The following is a 22,299-nucleotide window of genomic DNA, read 5'->3' as shown; positions in this document are numbered from 1 at the left end:
AATAGGAGGTGATCAGGGGAATGCGCAGGCACAGCCTTTCTTTGGGTCTGGATGAAGAACAAGAGAGTGAACTAGAATGCTCCCCAGAGGAAGCAGCAGGTCAGAGGAGTTTTTCCAAGATAAGGGGGAGTGATCTTTCTTTGGGTGAAACCAGAGGTGATGAAACATGGGCATAGATTTATCTTGTAATGATTAATGTTCAGAGGGCTCAGCGCTTCCAATGACATGCTATTTTGCTCAGGTGACTTAATCATAAGGTAAACGAAACAAATATAGGAGGCAAAGCCTGATCAGAAAGTCAGTTTCTTCTGGTTTATGCGGAGATGGCCCTGGGACTGCAGCTTTGGCGGCAGGTGCTGGCTGGACTCCTGCTCTGTGTGTGCGTCGGGCAATGGGCCGAGGCTGGGAAGGTGCTGGTGGTCCCCATGGAGGGCAGCCACTGGCTCAGCATGCGGGAGGCCGTGCAGGAGCTTCATGCCAGAGGTCACCAGGCAGTGGTCCTGTCTCCGGAGGTCAATGTTCACATCAAGGCAGAGGACTTTTTCACCATGAAAACCTATGCCATTCCGTACACCCAGGATGATTTTAATTACTTCCTGATGGGCAGTTTTAATATGTTTTTTGAAAGAGTGCATTTTCTAACACTGTTTTGGAAAACTATGACAGCTACGAAAAATCTGTCTTTGGCTTTTGAAAGGTCTTGTGAGGCACTGTTGTATAACAAGGACCTGATTAGAGACCTGAATGCCAGTTCCTTTGATGTGGTTTTAACGGACCCTGTTTACCCGTCTGGGGCAGTGCTGGCTAAGTACCTGTCCATTCCTGCTGTGTTTTTCTTGCGTTTCCTTCCCTGTGACTTAGATATTGAGGGCACAGCATGCCCAAACCCTTTCTCTTATGTTCCCAAGTTGTTAACAAGCAATTCAGACCACATGACATTCTTCCAGAGGGTCAAGAACATGCTCTACCCTCTGGCCCTGAAGTACCTTTGCCATTTTTCTTTCACTCCTTATGCACGTATGGCCTCTGAGCTGCTTCAGAGAGACGTGTCGCTGGGGGAGATTTTTGGCTCTGCATCTGTGTGGCTGTTCAGAGGAGACTTTGTGATGGACTACCCGCGGCCGATCATGCCCAACATGGTGTTCATTGGGGGTTTCAACTGTGGCAACAGGAAACCATTATCTCAGGTCTGTATTGCTGCTTTTGTTCAATCAGTGTTCCAAGTGGAACACATTATTTTCAACGAAAAAATTAAAGAAAATTGTATGCCATGCTTCACATCTTATTGGATCCTAGTTCACCCACCAGAGATTTAACCAAGCCCTTGGCAGTAAACGCTTGGAGTCCTAACCACTGGACAACCAGGGAATTCCCAAGTGAAATATATTTTTAGGAAACAACTTACTTCCAGCTTCTTTCTTATCCACTGTGTTTCTAAAGAGTCTAACTTTCAAATCCCTTCTAGCAGTCTTTGGTGACATAAGTTGTTAAAATGCCTCCAGTAGTGTAGTAAAAGTTTGTGATGGTCTTTGAGAGGGTTTCCCTATTAGTTCAGCTGGTAAAGAATCCACCTGCAATGCAGGAGACTCCAGTTTGATTCCTGGGTCAGGAAGATCTGATGGAGAAGGGATAGGCTCCCCACCCTAGTATTCTGGGGCTTCCCTGGTGGATCAGATGGTAAAGAATCTGCCTGCAATGTGGGAGACCTGGGTTTGATCCTTGGGTTGGGAATACCTTCTGGAGAAGGGAACAGCCACCCACTTCAGTATTCTGGCCTGGAGATGTCCAGGGACAGGCTACAGGCTACAGTCCTGACAGTCCATGGGGTACAAACAGTTGGACAGGACCGAGCCAATTTCACTTTCCTTTCGCTGTGAGAGGAATGAGCGGCAGAGATTACGTTCAGTAACAGGTTGACAAGAAATGGTGTGATTCAACCATGATTATCCCTTGTAAAGGTACTGTTGTAACTGTTGTGCAACTTTTTCAGCTTAGTAGGAGCACAGAACTGGAGCTATGAATCCATCCATAAGGGATTTTACATTGAGGTGTTCAAATGAAGGCTGAGAGAACTGGTGAAAAATATTTACTGACCTGATAATTCTTAGTGGTTTGTCTTGGAAGGGATTGAAGTGTGATCACGGGAAACCTAACACCCAGAGGAAACAAGTTTCAGAGAGGTCAAATAAATTAAGTGGAAATGAAATAATACTGGACAGAGAAGTTGGGCTCTCTATGATCAGAGAAAGGAATAATAGATCCAGCTTTTCCGAGATGGAGCTGTGCTGACTGAAAGTCTTCTGACCAGGAGTTGGTGTCTGGAGAAAAATGTGGGGGTGTACAGAGCTAGATTGGGCTTTTTAGTGGCTCAGCTGGTAAAGAACCCACCTGCAATGTGGGAGACCTGGGTTTGATCCCAAGGTTGGGAAGATCCCTGGGAGAAGGGAAAGGCTACCCACTCCAGTTTTCTGGCCTGGGGAATTCCATGGACTGAGAAAAGAAGAGAAGCTAAAGGAAAAGGAGAAAAGGAAAGATATATCCATCTGAATGCAGAGTTTCAAAGAATAGCAAGGAGAGATAAGAAAGCCTTCCACAGTGATCAGTGCAAAGAAATAGAGGAAAAGAATAGAATGGGAAAGACTAAAGATCTCTTCAAGAAAATTAGAGATACCAAGGGAACATTTCATGCAAAGATGGGCTCAATAAAGGACAGAAACGGTATGGACCTAACAGAAGAAGAAGATATTAAGGAAAGGTGGCAAGACTACACAGAAGAACTATACAAAAAAAGATCTTAATCACCCAGATAACCACGATGGTATGATCACTCACCTAGAGCCAGACATTCTGGAATGTGAAGTCAAGTGGGCCTTAGGAAGCATCACTACGAACAAAGCTAGTGGAAGCGATGGAATTCCAGTTGAGCTATTTCAAACCCTGAAAGATGATGCTGTGAAACTGCTGCATTCAATATGACAACAAATTTGGAAAACTCAGCCGTGGCCACAGGACTGGAAAAGGTCAGTTTTCATTCCAATTCCAAAGAAAGGCAATGCCAAAGAATGCTCAAACTAACGCACAATCGCACTCATCTCACACGCTAGCAAAGTAATGCTTAAAATTCTCCAAGCCAGGCTTCAACATTACGTGAACCGTGAACTTCCAGATGTTCAAGCTGGTTTTAGAAAAGGCAGAGGAACCAGAGATCAAATTGCCAACATCTGCTGGATCATTGAAAAAGCAAGAGAGTTCCAGAAAAACATCTATTTCTGCTTTATTGACTATGCCAAAGACTTTGATTGTGTGAATCACAATAAACCATGGAAAACTCTTCAAGAGATGGGAATACCAGACCACCTGACCTGCCTCTTGAGAAATCTGTATGCAGGTCAAAAAGCAACAGTTAGGACTGAACATGGAACAACAGACTGGTTCCAAATCGGGAAAGGAGTACGTCAAGGCTGTATATTGTCACCCTGCTCATTTAACTTAGGTGCAGAGTACATCATGAGAAATGCTGGGCTGGATGAAGCACAAGCTAGAATCAAGATTGCCGGGAGAAATATCAAGAACCTAAGATATGCAGATGACACCACCCTTATGATAGAAAACAAAGAGGAACTGAAGAGCCTCTTGATGAAAATGAAAGAAGAGAGTGAAAAAGTTGGCTCAAAGCTCAACATTCAGAAAACTAAGATCATGGCATCTAGCCCCATCACTTCATGGCAAATGGATGGGGAAACAGTGGAAACAGTGAGAAACTTTATTTTGGGGGGCTCCAAAATCACTGCAGATGGTGACTGCAGCCATGAAATTAAAAGACGCTTACTTCTTGGAAGAAAAGCTATGATCAACCTAGACAGCATATTAAAAAGCAGAGACATTACTTTGTCAACAAAGGTCTGTCTAGTCAAAGCTATGGTATTTGGAGTAGTCATGTATGGATGAGAGAGTTGTACCATAAAGAAAGCTGAGCACTGACAAATTGATGCTTCTCAGCTGTGGTGTTGGAGAAGACTCTTGAGAGTCCCTTGGACAGCTAGGAGATCCAACCAGTCAATCCTAAAGAAAATCAGTCCTGAATATTCATTGGAAGGACTGATGCTGAATCTGAAACTCCAATACTTTGGCTACCTGATGCGAAGAGCTGACTCATTTGAAAAGACCCTGATGCTGGGAAAGACTGAAGGCACGAGAAGGTGATGACAGAGAATGAGATGGTTGGATGGCACCACCAACTCAATGGACATGGGTTTGGGTGGACTCCGGGAGTTGGTAATGGACAGGGAGGCCTGGTGTCCTGTGGTTCATGGGGTCGCAAAGAGTTGGACACGACTGAGTGACTGAACTGATCTGAACTGATATATGCACAAGAGGGTGCTCAGTGAGAGAGAGCACTGGGCAGCGCAGGGAGCCCGCCCTTATCATCCCCAGGGTGGACAGGATACGGAGATATCCACGTGGGCATCAGTCTCTGTAGCAGGGCTACCTCATGGGCCCAAGATACAATCTGTTGCACAGGCCCCACCTGAGAACGCTCCCACAAATTCAAGAGCCCCTCAGTTCTGAAGAATCTGTCCTTATTAGGACTTAGGTCTGTAAATGACCTCGGAGAAAAATCTGAACGCAGAGTATACGGTGTACCAGGGACCCAGATTCATGTACACTCCAGTTCCTAAGCAGAGTAGTGGAAGATCGGCACCATCCGCATCATAAGAGAAATCCAGAGAGCCTTCTTTGAGGCCAGGAGAGTGCTCGCTCCTGTCCTAGGGTGAGCTGACATTGGGGGCTGGCCCTCTCTGACCCCAGTGTGTCATTGCTAAGGGTTATTGTCATTGCTAAGCCCACTGATACTTTAGATTACAGTCGCTCTTATTCCATGAAGTAGATACAGAATTGTCCAACAGCCATTCTACTGCAGATGTTTCTATATGTGACATCTGCTCCAATCAAAAGACTCTCCCCCGAACATTGCAGTAGGTGTCCCAGGGTGGACCAGGAGGAAAATTGACAGCCAGTGTCCCCTCCCTACTGAGAGAAAGCTGTCTTAGGAATATCATGTATTTCCCTGGATGTGCTCCAAATTCACCAGTGAATTGGGGTAAAAGAGTTTAAAGAGTTCTCAGATAAGGTCAAAATCAGCAGAGGATCTGGGTGGGGGTTGGGGCGCAGGTAACTGCTTAGAGTTCAGTCCAGCCCAACAGAACTTGATTAGCAGAGAGGTTGGAGGTGACCAAGGGATCCTGCTGACACAGCCTTGCTCTGGGTCTTGGATGAAGAGCCAGCGAGTGAACTAGAATGCCCCCCAGAGCAAGCAGCAGAGTCATCGGAGTTTTTCCAAGATAAGGCGGAGGGATCTTTCCCACAAGGTGTAACCAGAGGTGATGAAAAAAGGCATAGACTTACCTTATAATGATTAATGTATAGAGGGCACACTGCCTTCCAATGACATGCAATTTGCTTAAGTGACTTGATGATAAAATAAAGATAAGGGGACAAATATAGGCAGCACAGCTCTACCAGAGACTCAGTAGCTTCTGGTTTGTGCGGAGATGGCCCTGGGACTGCAGCTTTGGTGGCAGGTGCTGGCTGGACTCCTGCTCTGTGTGTGCGTCGGGCGATGGGCCGAGGCTGGGAAGGTGCTGGTGGTCCCCATGGAGGGCAGCCACTGGCTCAGCATGCGGGAGGCCGTGCGGGAGCTCCACGCCAGAGGTCATCAAGCAGTGGTCGTTGCTCCGGAGGTCAATGTGCGCGTCAAGGCAGAGGACTTTTTCATCAAGAAAACCTACGCCATTCCTTACACCCAGGACGATTTTAATTACTTCCTGATGGGCCGATTTAATCTGTTTTTTGAAAGAGTGAATTTTCTAACACTGTTTTGGAAGACTGCTGAAGCTACAAAAAATGCATCTGTGGTCTTTGCAAGGTCTTGTGAGGCCCTGTTGCATAACAAGGACCTGATCAGAGACCTGAATGCCAGTTCCTTCGATGTGGTTTTAACGGACCCTGTTTACCCCTGCGGGGCAGTGCTGGCTAAGTACCTGTCCATTCCTGCTGTGTTTTTCTTGCGTTTCCTTCCCTGTGACTTAGATACTGAGGGCACAGCGTGCCCAAACCCTTTCTCTTATGTTCCTGCGTTGTTGACAAGCAATTCAGACCACATGACATTCTTCCAGAGGGTCAAGAACATGCTCTACCCTCTGGCCCTGAAGTACCTTTGCCATTTTTCTTTCACTCCTTATGCACATATGGCCTCTGAGCTGCTTCAGAGAGACGTGTCGCTGGGGGAGATTTTTGGCTCTGCATCTGTGTGGCTGTTCAGGGGAGACTTTGTGATGGACTACCCGCGGCCGATCATGCCCAACATGGTGTTCATTGGGGGCATCAACTGTGCCAACAGGAAACCGTTATCTCAGGTGTGTACTGCTGCCTTTATTCAATCAGTGTTTCAAGTGGAACATATTATTTTTAATGAAAGAAATTAAGAAAAATGTTTATGCCTTGCCACGCATCTTATGGGATTCTAGTTCACCCACCAGGGATTGAACTCAAGCCCTTGGCAGTGAATGCTTGGAATCCAAACCACTGGGCCACCAGAGAATTCCCTAGTGAAATATATTTTTTTAAAACGACTTACTTCCAGGTTCTTTCTTATCTACTGATCTTTCTAAAGATTTCTAACTTTCAAGCTCCTTCTAGCAATCTTTGGTGAGAGAAGTTGTTAAAGTATGCCCAGTAGTGTAGTAAAAGTTTATAATAGTCTTTGAGAGGAATGAGAGGCAGAGGTAATGGCAATAATAGGTTGATAAGAAATGGTGTGGCTCAACCATGATTGTCCTTTGTAAAGGTACTGTTATAACTGTGTGAAATTTTATCCAGAGGAGTAGAAGCAGAGAACTTGAGCTGTGAATCCACCCATCAGGGATTTTTCATTGAGGTGTTCAACTGAAGGGTGAGAGAACTAGCCACCGGCATTTATTGACTGATAATCCTTAGCAGTTTTGTCTTGGAAGAGATTGAGGTGTGATCACAGGGGACCTGACACCCAAAGGAAACAGAAGTTTCAGAGAGGTCAGATAAATTAAGTGGAAGTGGGACAATGCTGGATAGAGAATTTGGGCTCTCTGCGGTCGGAGAAAGGAGTGATAGACTCAGCTTTTCAGAGATGGAGCTGTGCTGACCGGAAGTCTTCTGACTAGGTGTTGGTGTCTGGAGAAAAACGTGGTGTCATATAGTGTCGGATTGCATGTCATGTAGATCTTCAAATGGGACACTGGGGTCCTCCAAGGCTAGTGGTGGGGGTGGAGGGGAGGTAAAGTTGAGCCTAAGAGCACAGTGATGGTGGCGACTTGATGCTGAGAACTGAGTCTCAAAGAGGAAGCATTCTGACCACATCATCAAACTTACCCCAGCCCAGTCCGCCCGACCCCAAGCTTCCATTATGGGAATTACTGCTTTCTTCATAGTTTCAGAGTCTTCTTATGCTAACCCTGAATATTTGGGTTTAATTGAAATAAGACTCTTGGGGGCAGTTGCTTCTTAATCCACCAAGTTAATCATGATTTTGCCCATCCATGTCACATGCAGTGAGTTTATATTAACTTTCACGACTTTTGGTCTCAATGTTTTTGTTGTTTTTCATTTTTTGTTGAATCTTTTTATACTAACTGAACTCCATTACAATAATTAGACTGTTGCTATTTTCCATTTCTTCCTGGTTCAGCTTTGGGAGATTGTGCATTTCTAGGAATCTGTCCATGTCTGCTACTTGTTCATTTTTTGGTTTATTGTTGTTCACAATAAGATCTTATGATCCTTTACATTTTTGTGGTGTTGGTTGTGCCTTCTCTGTTTCATTTCTGATTTATTTTGACTGTTTCTCTTTTTCTCCAGATAAATCTGGATGAAGTTTCAGAAAATTGAGGTGTATCAATTTTCTTTATCTTTTCAAAAAAATAGTTCTTCATTTCATTTAGCTTTTATATTTCAGCTCTTATTTGTATTTTTTTCTGTATATTGTCTTGGATTTCATATATTCATTTATTTACTTTTGGTATAAGGTTAGGTTATTTATTTGAGATTTCTCTTATTTCTGGATGTACACTTGTACTGCTATAAACCTCCTTCTTAGAACTGCTTTTGTTGTTTCCCACAGATTTTGGATTATTGAGTTTTCATTTTCATTTGTTTCCAAGTATTCTTAATTTCCTTTTTGATTTCTTCAGTGACCCATTGGTTGTTGTACACTGGTTAGCCTCCATGTGTTTGTGTTTTTGCAGTTTTTTTCTTTGTAGTTGAATTTTGGTTTCATAACATCATGGTTGGGAAATGTGCTTGATATGATCTCAGTCTTCTTAAATTTGCTGCGACTTGTTTTGTGGCCTTACATGTGATCTATCCTGGGGGACGTTCCATGTTCCCTTGAAAAGAATGTGTATATGCTGCTTTTGGATGGAATGGTCTATGTATATCGATTAAATCTAAGTGATCTGAAGTGTTGTTTAAGGCCAGTGTTCCTTTACTTATTTTCTATCTGAATGATGTGTCTATTCAGAGAAGGCAATGGCACCCCACTCCAGTACTCTTGCCTGGAAAATCCCATGGATGGAGGAGCCTGGTGGGCTGCAGTCCATGGGGTCACGAAGAGTCGGACACGACTGAGCAACTTCACTTTCACTTTTCACTTTCTTTCTTTTTGTTTTTTAATTTTTATTTTTACTTTATTTTACTTTACAATACTGTATTGGTTTTGCCATACATTGACATGAATCCACCACGGGTGTACATGCGATCCCAAACATGAACCCCCCTCCCACCTCCCTCCCCACAACATCCCTCTGGGTCATCCCCGTGCACCAGCCCCAAGCATGCTGTATCCTGCATCGGACATAGTCTGGTGATTCAATTCTTACATGATAGTATACATGTTTCAATGCCATTCTCCCAAATCATCCCACCCTCTCCCTCTCCCTCTGAGTCCAAAAGTCTGCTATACACATCTGTGTCTTTTTTGTTGTCTTGCATACAGGGTCATCATTGCCATCTTTCTAAATTCCATATATATGTGTTAGTATACTGTATTGGTGTTTTTCTTTCTGGCTTACTTCACTCTGGATAATCAGCTCCAGTTTCATCCATCTCAAAAGAACAGATTCAAATGTATTCTTTTTAACGGCTGAGTAATACTCCATTGTGTATATGTACCACAGCTTTCTTATCCATTCATCTGCTGATGGACATCTAGGTTGTTTCCATGTCCTGGCTATTATAAACAGTGCTGCGATGAACATTGGGGTACATGTGTCTCTTTCAATTCTGGTTTCCGCAGTGTGTATGCCCAGCAGTGGGATTGCTGAGTCATATGGCAGTTCTATTTGCAATTTTTAAAGGAATCTCCACGCTGTTTTCCATAGTGGTTGTACTAGTTTGCATTCCCACCAACAGTGTAGGAGGGTTCCCTTTTCTCCACAGCTTCTCCAGCATTTATTGCTTGCAGATTTTTGGATCGCAGACATTCTGACTGGTGTGAAGTGGTACCTCATTGTGGTTTTGATTTGCATTTCTCTAATAATAAGTGATGTTGAGCATCTTCTCATGTGTTTGTTAGCCATCCGTATGTCTTCTCTGGAGAAATGTCTATTTAGTTCTTTGGCCCATTTTTTGATTGGGTCGTTTATTTTTCTGGAATTGAGTTGCATAAGTTGCTTGTATATTTTTGAGATTAGTTGTTTGTCAGTTGTTTCATTTGCTATTATTTTCTCCCATTCAGAAGGCTGTCTTTTCACCTTGCTTATATTTTCTTCTGTTGTGCAGAAGCTTTTAATTTTAATTAGATCCCATTTGTTTATTTTTGCTTTTATTTCCAGAATTCTGGGAGGTGGATCATAGAGGATCCTGCTGTGATTTATGTCGGAGAGTGTTTTGCCTATGTTCTCCTCTAGGAGTTTTAAATGGCAACCCACTCCAGTATTCTTGCCTGGAGAATCCCAGGGACGGGGGAGCCTGGTGGGCTGCTGTCTATGGGGTCGCACAGAGTCGGACACGACTGAAGCAACTTAGCAGCAGCAGCAGATGTGTCTATTAATGTATGTGGAATTTTAAAGTACACTAATATGGTTGTTTGCTGTCAACTTCTCTTTCTATGTCTGTTAATACTTGCGTTTTGTATTCAGGTGCTCCTATGTTGTGGCCGTATCTGTCTATATATATATCTAATGGTGACCCACTGGTTGCTGGGTCCCAGAGTGTCTTGCTATAGGCCTGGGGGCTGGACCTGGTATCAGCATGCTGGAGGGTGGACTGTGGCCCAGAGTTTCCTAGTAGGTGATTCCACACCCTGGGCCCCCTGGAGGACAGGGCCAGGTCCTGGGACTTCTGGTGGATGAGTCCATGTCCCAGGTAGCTGGGATCTCAGCAAGTCTTAAGACAGTTATCCTGTTAGTGAACCAGTTTGTATCTCCACTCAACTCTCTCCTATACTTGAGGCAACATAGTACTGGTGTTGACAGGCTGATAGGTGAGGCTGGGTCCTAAGGCTAATATGCCGTAGATATGATTCAAAAGTGGCACTTGCCAGTGCAGTGTTCTGGGGTAAAATGTAGCTCCCCAAAAAGGCTACGGTCAGTATCTATATCCCCAGGATGATCTCTATTTGCCTTCTGCCTCTCTGCAATGCTCATCTAAATCAGCAGGTGGGTCTGATCCAGGCTCCCTTCAGAATATTGTTTATTCCCTGGGTCCTAGAGTGTGTGAGATTCTGTGTGCGCCCTTTGAAAGTGGAGTCTCTATATCCTATAGTTCCTTGGCTTTCCTGAAAGTAAAAGTAAGCCCCACTGGCCTTCCACGCCCAGTGTTCTGGGAGCTCTTCTTCCTGGTTCTGGACCCCAAGCTGGGAGGCTCAGAGTGGGTTCATAGGCTTCACTCCTTAGGAGAGCCTCAGCAATTATAATTATCCTCTATATGTGGATCATCTGCCCAGGTGTATTGGTCTTGATTATACTGTGCCTCCTCCACTCCCACACATCATGTTGTGGTTTCTTATTTATATATTTTGCTGTGGAAGACCTTTTCTGCTAGCCTTCAGGTCTTTCTTATCAAAATTTGCTCTATTAATTGTAATATTGGTGTGTCTATGGGAGGAAGTGAGTTCAAGGTCATCCCAGTCTGACATCTTAGACTCATTCTCCAAATAAAATTATTAATGAGGGATTTTACATTAAAAAAATCATAGTAACCCCTCAAAATTAATGTCTTTTATACATACAGTACATATCACTTTGGACTATCCACATTTCAAGTGCTCAATAGTCAAGTGCAGTTAGTGGCTACTATGTCAGACAGCCTATGATCAACATTTGTAAATGTTCCATCCCTGGGAGGGAAGATGCTTTGGAGGAGGCCACAGAAACTCACCCCAGTATTCTTGCCTGAAGAATCCCATGGACAGAGAAGCCTGGCAGGCTACAGTCTATGGGGTTGCAAAGAGTCAGACACAAGTGAAGCGACTTAGCGTGTGCACACATGCACACACAGACACACACAGATGTTTCATAGATAAGCCCAAAGATGTACATTTTCAATTTTTTTATTAAAGAAAGCTCAGTGTACCCAATTTTGAAAATGATGTCTTAAAATATCTCTTCATTTAACTGAATTTTGCTCAATTTGCTTTTGGAATTTTTAATAGTTTTTCCTTTAAACATATAGCTGCTAGATTGTTGCACAGAGGTTTTTGACTGCTGTGTTTTCCTCATAAAATTTGCTTTTTAACAATGTTAAATTGTGATAAAATACCTCTAACATAAGATTTGCCATGTTAACCATTTCCAAGTGTACAGTTTAGTAGTATTAATTACAGTCATATTGTTGTACAACCAGTCTCCAGAACTCTTCATCTTGAAAAACTGGAACTGTATACCCCTTAAACAACATCTCTGCAGTTTCCCCCACTCCATAGTCCATAGTCCACCATTTTACTTCCTGTCCCTATAAATTTGACTACTCTAGGTACCTCATATTAGTGGAGTCATACAATATTTTCATTTTTGATACTGACATATTTCCGTTAGTATCTTGTCCTCTAGGTTCAATCATGCTACCATATATGTTGTCAGAATTTCCTTCCTTTTTAAGGCCAAATAATATTCCATTGTATAGCTAGACCAAATTTGTCATCTGTTTATCTGCCAATGAAATGTGTTGCTTTCCCTTCTATAGTTGTGCATAATGCTGCTATGAATATGGATGTACAAGTACCTTTTTGAGACTTTTTTCAATGTTTTTTTTCTGTGTATACCTAGAAGTGGAATGGATGGATCACCTGGTATTTCTGTTTTTAATTTTTTGAGGAGCTGCCACACTATTTCCACAGTGGCTACACCTTTTACATTCCCATCACCATTACACAGATGGGATGTACATTACATTGCACATGACACATTATATGTTACACTTGTACATTACACTGACGTACAAGTCCTACACCATTTACATTCCCATCACCAGAACTTTCCCAGTACATGAGGGTTACAATTTTTCCACATTTTCTTCAAGACCTGTTTTCTGTTTTTTTTTTTTTTTTAATGATCTGTTTCCTAATGGTGTAAGGTGATATCTGATTTCCTTAATGATTAATGATATTGAGCATCTTTTCATTGCTCATTAGTTATTTGCACATATTCTCTCCAGAAATGTCTAAGTCCTTTGTCCATTTTTGAATCAAGTCTGTTTGTTATTGTTGAGTTATAGGGGTTCTCTATATATTCAGGATATATTAATCCCTTATCAGATATATGATTTGTAAATATTTTCTTCTATTCTATGGTTTGCCTTTGTACTCTATTGATAATATCTTTTAATACATGCACTTAAAAATTTTCAAAGTCCAATGTGTTATTTTTTTATTAGCTATGATTTGTTGTAATTTTAAAGAAAGCTTCACCAAATACAAGATGGTGAACTTTTGTCATATGTCTTTGTCTAAGAGTTTTATAGTGTTTGGTCTTACATTTATGTCTTTGATCCATTCTGAGTTCAACTTTTATATGTCATTTGTAAGTGTCCAAATTCATTGTTTGCATTCAGACATCTAGTTTTCCAGGCACCATTTGTTGAAAAGACCTTCTCTATTGAATATTTTTTGCAATTTGCCAAAAATAACTTACCATATATATGAAGTCTATCTCTTTTAACTTGAAAAATTTGTTCAAACATTGGATGACACATATGTTTGATAGTATTGGTCTGATAGGAACTACTCCTATCAGAAGCCACACATGCTTCTAGGTGAGTTGAAAAAATTTTTTCCTTGTAATATTACAAACCCCAGTGACATTGTACTTGGTCTGTCACTACATGTGTAGCTTAGTTCAGTTCAGTTCAGTCGCTCAGTCGTGTCCGACCCTTTGCAGCCCCATGAATCACAGCACACCAGGCTTCCCTGTCCATCGCTATCTCCCGGAGTTCACTCAGACTCACGCCCATCGAGTCCGTGATGCCATCCAGCCATCTCATCCTCGTTCGTCCCCTTCTCCTCCTGCCCCCAATCCCTCCCAGCATCAGAGTCCTTTCCAATGAGTCAACTCTTCGCATGAGGTGGCCAAAGTACTGGAGCTTCAGCTTTAGCATCATTCCTTCCAAAGAAATCCCAGGGTTGATCTCCTTCAGAATGGACTGGTTGGATCTCCTTGCAGTCCAAGGGACTCTCAAGAGTCTTCTCCAACACCACACTTCAAAAGCATCAATTCTTCGGCACTCAGCCTTCTTCACAGTCCAACTATCACATCCATACATGACCACAGGAAAAACCATAGCCTTGACTAGACGGACATTAGTCGGCAAAGTAATGTCTCTGCTTTTGAATATACTATCTAGGTTGGTCATAACTTTTCTTCCAAGGAGTAAGCGTCTTTTAATTTCATGGCTGCAGTCACCATCTGCAGTGATTTTGGAGCCCCCCAAAATAAAGTCTGACACTGTTTCCACTGTTTCGCCATCTATTTCCCATGAAGTGATGGGACTGGATGCCATGGGGCAAAATCAAGAGTGTTAGAGTGTTAATCTTCCCGTGCACGATGTTGCATACTTCTTCATTTATTTTATCCTAGTCTAGATTTATATCCCTACCTATAGCAGAGAAAACACCACCACCATTTCCAATCCCCTATGTGAACTGTGTTTCCTTACTTAGCTTATGGTATCTGTGTTAGGGCTTTCCTTGTGGCTTAGCTGGTAAAGAATCCACCTGCAATGCAGGAGACCTGGGTTCGATCCCTGGGTTGGGAAGATCCCCTGGAGAAAGGAAAGGCTAGCCACTCCAGTATTCTGGCCTAGAGAATTCCATGGATTGTATAGTCCATGGGGTTGCAAAGAGTCGGACATGACTGAGCGACTTTCACTCACTCACTCACTCATCCATGTTAGGTTCAGTGGCAAACACAGGGCAGCTAATACAGTGAGGGAAGGCAGAACATTGATCAGATACTTGCAAACAGGTGTCCACTGCAATCAGAACCAGACGATTAACAGGGACCAGTGAGTTCTTAGCAGAATGAAGGGGAACAGACTGGGCTATGCTGTTTCTGCTACCAGATAGGGAGCCACTAGATTCTCCGGTGAAAAGAAACTGAACCAGTAGCTTCTCTTGCTAATGACAGTGATAGTAGCTTCAGCAGCAACAAACGTGAAGTCCCACCTTTCCAGCTATCCTCCTTCCTTCTCTCACATGCCTTTCTACCCTGAAGGTAGGACATGAGCAGCCTTGATCCTGCACTCTCAAGAAACGCTTCATGGCTGTTTATAGAAGTTAATGGGGGACAGAAATGATAGGAGTATACAGGGAATAGAGGACTGAAACTGAGCATAGTGTAAAACATACCATTATGTTACTGGGACAGAATGAAGATACAGAAAAAGAGAGCATAGATATTGATGTGGGAGATCCTGGAACCTGGACTCAAGGCCTCCAAAGATGGTTAAGGCAAACATCCCCAGCACAGTGGCAGCCTGTGTGATCCAGGCGGCAGTTTGGTGTGCATGCATTTTCTCAGTGGTGAAATGTGTTATTAACATGAATCCCAAGTGGGGGAAAACTTTCTTCCAAAAGAAAGTGTCAGCCTGGCAGGTCGTGTGGCTGAGGGCAGGATGTCACTTTGGCAGAAGCCATGGATACAGAAGAGGGTGCTCATTTCAAGGGACAGCTGGGCAGCCCTGGAAGCCCTACCCCATCATCCCCAGGGTAGATGGGACACGGAGATGTCACATCCTGCTGAGTACACGTGGACATCTGTCTCCATAGCAGGGCAGGCCTCACTGGCCCAAGACATAAACAGTTCCACAGGCCCCACCTCAAACTGGTCCCGCAAATTCTGGAGCACCTCTGGGGGAATCTGTCCTTATCAGGACTTAGGCCTGTAACTGACCTTGGAGAAAAATCTGAACAGAAACTATTAGCTCAGTCCAGTCGCTCAGTCGTGTCTGACTCTGCAACCCCATGGACTGCAGCATGCCAGGCTTCCCTGTCCATCACTCCCGGAGCTTACTCAAATTCATGTCCATCGTGTTGGCGGTGCCATCCAACCATCTCATCCTCTGTCATCCCCTTCTCCTCCCACCTTCAATCTTTCCCAGCATCAGGGTCTTTTCCAATGGGTCAGTTCTTCGCATCAGGTGGCCAAATGCAGTTTTAACGGACCCTGTTTATCACTGCAGGGCAGTGCTGGCTAAGTACCTGTCCATTACTGCTGTGTACCTTTTGTGTTACATTCCCTGTGGCTTAGATGCTGAGGGCACAGCATGCCCAAACCCTTTCTCATATGTTCCCAGGTTGTTAACAAGGAATTCAGACCACATGACATTCTTCCAAAGAGTCAAGAACATGCTCTACCCTCTGGCCCAGAAGCACATTTGCCATGTTGCTTTCACTCCTTATGCACGTATGGCCTCTGAGCTTCTTCAGAGAGAGGTGTCACTGGGGGAGGTTCTTGCCTCTGGAACCATGTGGCTGTTCAGAGGAGACTTTGTGGTGGACTACCCACGGCCAATCACTCCCAACATGGTGTTCATCGGGGGCATCAACTGTGCCAACAGGAAACCGTTATCTCAGGTGTGTACTGCTGCTTTTGTTCAATCAGTGTTCCCAGTGGAACACATGTTTTTAATTAAAAAAAAAATCTTTGATCAAGCCACATTGTGTATTGGATCCTAGTTTCCTAACCAAGGATTGAACCTGGGCCCTTGGCAGTGATGGTGTGCAGTCCTGAATACCTGATTGCCAGAGTATTCCCAAGTAGAACATGTTTAAAAACAAACAAACTTATTTCTAGGTGCTTAGTTACGTATTGACCTTTCTCAAGACTTCCACCTCTCATTCTCCTTCTAACAGTCTTTGGTGAGATAAATTGTTAAAGTACTTCCAGTCATGTAGAAAATGCTTGTAATGGTCTTTGAGAGGCCTGAGAGGCAGAGGTAAGGGTCCGTAATAGGGTTGACAAGCAGTGGTGTGATTCCACCATGGCTGTCCGCTTGCAAAGGTACTGTTGTAACAGTTGTGTGATGCTCTCAATCTGAATAGGAACAGAGAATTTGAACTGTTCATCTGAGTGATTCAGGGAAGTGAGACCATGTCAGAGAGAGAAGTAAGGGTCTCTGATCAGAGAAAGAAGTAACTGCGTCCAAGTTTTCAAGATGGAGCTGTGCTGACAAGTCTTCTGACCGGGAGTGGGAGTCTGGAGAAAAATGTGGGGGCATACAGAATTGAATGGCATGTCAGACAGGTCCAGCTTGGGACACTGAGGTCATCAAAGGCTAGTGGTGGGGGCTGGAAGGAGGTAAAACTGAGCCTATGAATGCAGGGAAGGTGGGGGCAGTGATGCTGAGAACTGTGTCAAATATGATGAATTTGACCACATCACAAACACACATATGTATATGTTCCATAGGTAGACCTTAAGATGTATATTTTCAATTTTTATGTTAAAAAAAGCTCAGTGTGCCTAATTCTGAAAACGATTTCTGAAAATATTTTCCCATTTCACCAGATTTTTCTCAATTTGCATTTGGAATTTTTGTTTTCATTTTAGACACATACCTGCTAGATTGTTGCACACAGGTTTATGACTGCTGTGTTTTCTTCATAAAATTTACTTTTCAACATTGTTTAATTTTGGAAAAGTATCCCTAACATAGGATTTAACGTCTTAACCACTTTAAGTATATAGTTTAATAGAGTGAATTACACTCACACCGTTAAGCAACCAGTCTCCTGAACTCTTCATCTTGAAAAACTGAAGCTATGTACCCCTTAAACAACATCTCCCCATTTTCCTCCATTCCATAGTGTCTAGCTGCCACCATTTTCCTTTTTGTTCTCTGTGAGTTTGACTGCTCTGTGTACCTCGTATTAGTGAAGTCATACAGTTATTATCTTTTTGATATTGCCTTATTTCATTTAGCATCATACCATCTAGGTTCCCAGGTAGCTCAGCTGGTAAAGAATCTGCCTCCAGTGCAGGAGACTTCGGTTCGATTCCTGGGTAGGGAAGATCCCCTGGAGAAGGGATAGGCTACCCACTCCAGCACTCTTGGGCTCCCCTGGTGGCTCAGCTGGTAAAGAATCCACCCGCAGTGTGGGAGACCTGGGTTTGATCCCTGGGTTGGGAAGATCCCCTGGAGAAGGGAAAGGCTACCCACTTCAGAATTCTGGCCTGGAGAATTCCATGGACTGTATAGTCCATGGGGTCCCAGAGAGTCAGACACTACTGAGCGACTTTCACTTTCCTTTCCTCTAGGTTCAACAAGGTAGTCAGAATTTCCTTCTTTTTAAAGACTGCATAGTATTCCATTTTACAGATAGAGCACATTTGGCTTGTCTATTCATCTGCCAATGAACATGGGTTGCTTTTACCTTCTGCTGTTGTGAATAATGCTGCTATGAACCTGGTTGTACAAATACCTCTTGAGACCATGCTTTCAATTCTTTTGGGTATATACCCAGAAGAGGAATGGCTGGATCATTTGGTATTTCTATTATTTATTTTTTGAGGGGCTGGATATATTTTCAACAGTGGCTGCACCATTTTACACTCCCACCAACAGTACGCCAGGGTTCCAATTTCTCCACATCCTCTTCAAGACTTGTTTTCTGGGTGTTGGCTTTTATTTTTATGATAGTCATCCTAATGGTGTGAGGTGACTTTTCATTGTAGTTTTTAAAATTTTTATTTTATTTTTAATTGGAGAATAATTGCTTTACAATATTGGGTGGTTTCTGCCATACCTCCACAGGAATCAGCCATCTGTTGCTCAGTTGTGACCAAATCTTTGGGACTCCATGGACAGCAGCACACCAGGCTCCCCTGTTCTTCACCACCTGCTGGAGTGTGCTCAAATGCATGTCCATTGAGTCGGTGATGCCATCCAACCATCTCATCCTCTGTCGTCCCCTTCTCCTGCCCTCAATCTTTCCCAGCATCGGGGTCTTTTCCAATGAGTTGGCTTTTCAAGTGGACAAAGTATTGGAGCTTCAGCTTCAGCATTAGTCTTTCCAATGAATATTCAGAACTGATTTCCTCTAGGATTGACTGGTTTGATCTACTTGTAGTACAAGAAACTCTCACGAGGCTTCTCCAACACCACTGTTGAAAAGCATCAATTCTCTGGTGCTCAGCCTTCTTTATGGTCCAACTCTCACATCCATATATGACTACTGGAAAAACCATAGCTTTGACTAGATGGACCTTTGTCGACAAATTAATGTGTCTACTTTTTAATATGCTGTCTAGGTTTGTCATAACTTTTCTTCCAAGGAGCAAGCGTCCTTAATTTCCTGGCTGCAGTCACCATCTGCAGTGATTTTGGAACACAAGAAAATAGGGCAGAGGTGACTCCTCAGCGTTCAGTCCAGCCCCAGGGAATGAGGTTAGCAGAGAGGTAGGAGGCAACCAAGGGAATGGGCAGGCACAGTCTTGCTTTGGGTCTTGGATGAACAAGAGAGGGAACTAGAATGTTCTCCAGAGACAGCAACAGAGTCAGAGGAGACTTTCCAAGGTAAGGGGGTATGATCTTTCCCTGGGTGAAATCAGAGGAGATGAAACACAAGCATAGTCTTATCCTGTAATGATTAATGGTCGGAGGGCACACTGGCTTCCAATGACATGCCATTTTGCTTAAGTGATTTGATGATAAGATAAGATAAGGGAACAAATCTAGGCTGCACAGCCCCACCAGAGACTCAGTAGCTTCTGGTTTGTGTGGAGATGGCCCTGGGACTGCAGCTTTGGCGGCAGGTGCTGGCTGGACTCCTGCTCTGTGTGTGCGTCGGGCGATGGGCCGAGGCTGGGAAGGTGCTGGTGGTCCCCACAGAGGGCAGCCACTGGCTCAGCATGCGGGAGGCCGTTCGGGAGCTCCACACCAGGGGTCACCAAGCAGTGGTCGTTGCTCCGGAGGTGAAATTGCACATCAAGGAAGAGGACTTTTTCACCACAAAAACCTACGCCGTTCCCTACACACAGGACGAATTTGATTCCTTTGTGAAGACTCATGTATGTCTACTTTTTAAAAAAGTACATTTTGTAACAATGTTTCTGGAAACTATAGCATCTTTGAAAACTGTGTCTTTGCTCTTTGCAAGGTCTTGTGAGGCACTGTTGTATAACAAGGACCTGATCAGAGACCTGAATGCCAGTTCCTTTGATGTGGTTTTAACAGACCCTATTTACCCTTGCGGGGCAGTGCTGGCTAAGTACCTGTCCATTCCTGCTGTGTTTTTCTTGCGTTCTGTTCCCTGTGACTTAGATGCTGAAGGCACAGCGTGCCCAAACCCTTTCTCATATGTTCCTCGGTTATTCACAGTGAATCCAGACCACATGACATTCTTCCAAAGGGTCAAGAACATGCTCTACCCTCTGGGCCTGAAGTACATTTGCCTGGTTTCTCTCACTCCTTATGAACGTATGGCCTCTGAGCTTCTTCAGAGAGAGGTGTCGCTGGGGGAGATTCTTGCCTCTGGATCCGTGTGGCTGTTCAGAGGAGACTTTGTGATGGACTACCCTCGGCCGATCATGCCCAACATGGTGTTCATTGGGGGCATCAACTGTGCCAACAGGAAACCGTTATCTCAGGTGTGTACTGCTGCTGTTTTTCAATCAGTGCTCCCAGTGGAGCACAATCTTTTCATAAAAAAATTTAAAAAACTTTTTCACCACATTGCAACCCCAGGCCGTTGCAGTGAAATGGTGGGTCCTAATCACCAGACTGACATGGAATTGCCAAGTGGAACATACTTTTAAAAAACAACCTACTTGCATGTGCTTACTTATCTACTGATCTTTCTAAAGATTTCTACCTCTCATTCTCCTTCAAACACTCTGTGGTGAGATAAATTGTTAAAGTGCTCCAGGAGGGTAGTGTAAGTTTGTGATGATCTTTGAGAGGATTGAGAGGCAGCGTTGAGGGTCCATATTTGGTCTGAGAAAGAATTGTGTGGGTCAACTATGACTGCCTTTTTGTAAAGGCACTGTTGTGATGGTCATGCAGTTTTCTCAATCTATTAGGAGCCAAGAGCTTGAGCTGTGAATCCATCCATTGCCGGGGTCCAGCCCCGGTGGATCCAGGGAATTCGAAGGGTGGACGGCGTTGGCGTGGAAAGACTTGTTTATTGATTGATATAAGATTAGATTAAGAAACTGTAGCGTCGTAGGAAGATTAAGTGGAGGAAGAGGGCTGAATAGCTTGGTTTACGCGGAAGGCCAATAAAATTCCAGACAAGGAATTTGCACCATCTACGCGTTGGGCCACCGGCGCCCGCTTGAATATCTAAGGGTGCCTCGCCTTAAGCTCCCTTTCGTGCGAGTCTTAACAGCCAGGGCAAGTAAGTAGACCTGGCGAGCCTCCGCGCCCCAGGTGGAGATTCAGCCTGAAGTTAAAGTAAAGAGCAGAGAGAGGGAAAGGGAGAGAAGAAGAAAGAGAGAGAAAGACATGGGGGGAGCCAGAGTCCCAAGAAACCAGGCCGAGAGACTAGTTCGATAAACTGGTCCGAGAAACTGGTCCCATCCTTTATTGTTCAGAAGGCCTTTTATACTTTTGATAAAATATGGAGATCAATGGGTAACACAAGATTATGTAGCGTTCGCAGCCCAGACTCTTTCTATACATCATTTTGTATACAAAAGGTCTCAGGTGATTTACATTATCTTCTGGCCAAGAGGCTTGTTAACACTTTTTGGCTCTCTTCCTTAATGAATGTTAATTTTGTTTCCCCTGAAGTGTTTTTCTTTAATCTACATCTCCTTAAAGCACTAAAGTTACATCTCTATAGAACAAAGGGTTATAACAAAGAAGGTACTTAACTCAAAGATCTAATGTTGCTAATACAAGGTCTACTACTTGTTTTTCTATATACCAACTATATCTACAAATAAAGGATATGAAAATTTGGCAGCAAGTATTGACTCAACAAATGAAACTTTTAATCAGTCCTATTCTAAAGATTTTGACTCCTTGGAAGCTCCTACATTCCTAGGATGTTTTAAGCTTCCTGTGCCTCCTGCGGTCAGGAGGCCTCAAACAATCACATGCGCAGCTGTACGAGTCCTGCAGGCAGGCTAGAAAGCCATCAGAGGGGTTTTTGGATTGAAACACTCTTTCAAACGCAGAAGACTAAAGCCCTGAATTGACTTTTTCCAGAAAATGTCAGAAGAGTGGAAAAGCAGAGCACAAAAGCCGGCAGATTTTTGTTGGGGTACATGCTTAGGAATTTCCAGAGGGGTCCCTGAAGTCTGAGCACGCCTTGCGTATGTCAGCTTCCTTCCTCATGACCTTGTCACGGGCGGGATTCCTCACACTGGCTCCCGGCAATCCATCATGGGTTTTGCTTGAGGGTGTTCAATAGGAAAAGGAAAGAACTGGCAAACTGCATTTATTGTCCTGATAGTTTATCGTGATTTTGTCTTGGAAAGATCTCAGGTGTGGTCGCTGGAAATCTAAACACTGAAAGGAAGCAGAAGTTTCAGAGAGGTTGAATAAATTAAGTGGAAGTGAGACAATACTGCAGACAGAAGTTGGGCTCTCTCTCATCAGAGAAAGAAATAATTGAGTCCAACTTTTCAGAGATGGAGCTGTGCTGACCAGAAATCTTCTGATCAGGAGTTGGGGTTTAGAGGGGAGGCGGGAGATACATAGTTAGATGCATGCCAGATGGATCATCAACTTGGGATACTGAGGTCATAAAAGGCTAGTGGTGGGAGCTGGAGAGGAGGAAAAACTGAGCCTATGAACACAGTGGCAGAGGGCACAGTAATGAAG

At 43.7% G+C, this 22,299-nt stretch overlaps 5 protein-coding genes across 5 annotated transcripts in view; all 5 read left to right on the top strand.

The window, feature by feature from the left end:
* The window catches only part of UGT1A6 (UDP glucuronosyltransferase 1 family, polypeptide A6), a 159,093-nt gene that overhangs the window by 91,954 nt on the left and 44,840 nt on the right, over window positions 1-22,299 (top strand).
* Window positions 1-22,299, top strand: part of UGT1A3 (UDP glucuronosyltransferase 1 family, polypeptide A3) — a 128,937-nt gene that overhangs the window by 61,798 nt on the left and 44,840 nt on the right.
* UGT1A9 (UDP glucuronosyltransferase 1 family, polypeptide A9) overlaps window positions 1-22,299 on the top strand; it is a 171,174-nt gene that overhangs the window by 104,036 nt on the left and 44,839 nt on the right.
* Window positions 301-22,299, top strand: part of UGT1A4 (UDP glucuronosyltransferase 1 family, polypeptide A4) — a 66,839-nt gene continuing 44,840 nt past the window's right edge. The window contains 1 exon segment of the mRNA NM_001205149.1: window positions 301-1,187. Coding sequence (NP_001192078.1) covers window positions 324-1,187 — 864 coding nt within the window. The 5' untranslated portion in view covers window positions 301-323.
* LOC114113989 (UDP-glucuronosyltransferase 1A3-like) lies at window positions 5,530-6,884 on the top strand. The gene has a single exon (XM_042244923.2). The coding sequence runs from the start codon at window positions 5,553-5,555 to the stop codon at window positions 6,483-6,485; it is 933 nt and encodes a 310-aa protein (XP_042100857.1). The 5' UTR covers window positions 5,530-5,552; the 3' UTR covers window positions 6,486-6,884.

Source organism: Ovis aries, chromosome 1 (genome assembly GCF_016772045.2).
Source record: "Ovis aries strain OAR_USU_Benz2616 breed Rambouillet chromosome 1, ARS-UI_Ramb_v3.0, whole genome shotgun sequence".
In the NCBI taxonomy this organism is placed as follows: Eukaryota; Metazoa; Chordata; class Mammalia; order Artiodactyla; family Bovidae; genus Ovis; species Ovis aries.
This window is presented reverse-complemented; position numbering and strand designations above follow the sequence as displayed.

Excerpts from the sequence above, each read along its gene's own strand:
- LOC114113989 (XM_042244923.2), top strand. The coding sequence starts at position 5,553 with ATGGCCCTGGGACTGCAGCTTTGGTGGCAGGTGCTGGCTGGACTCCTG.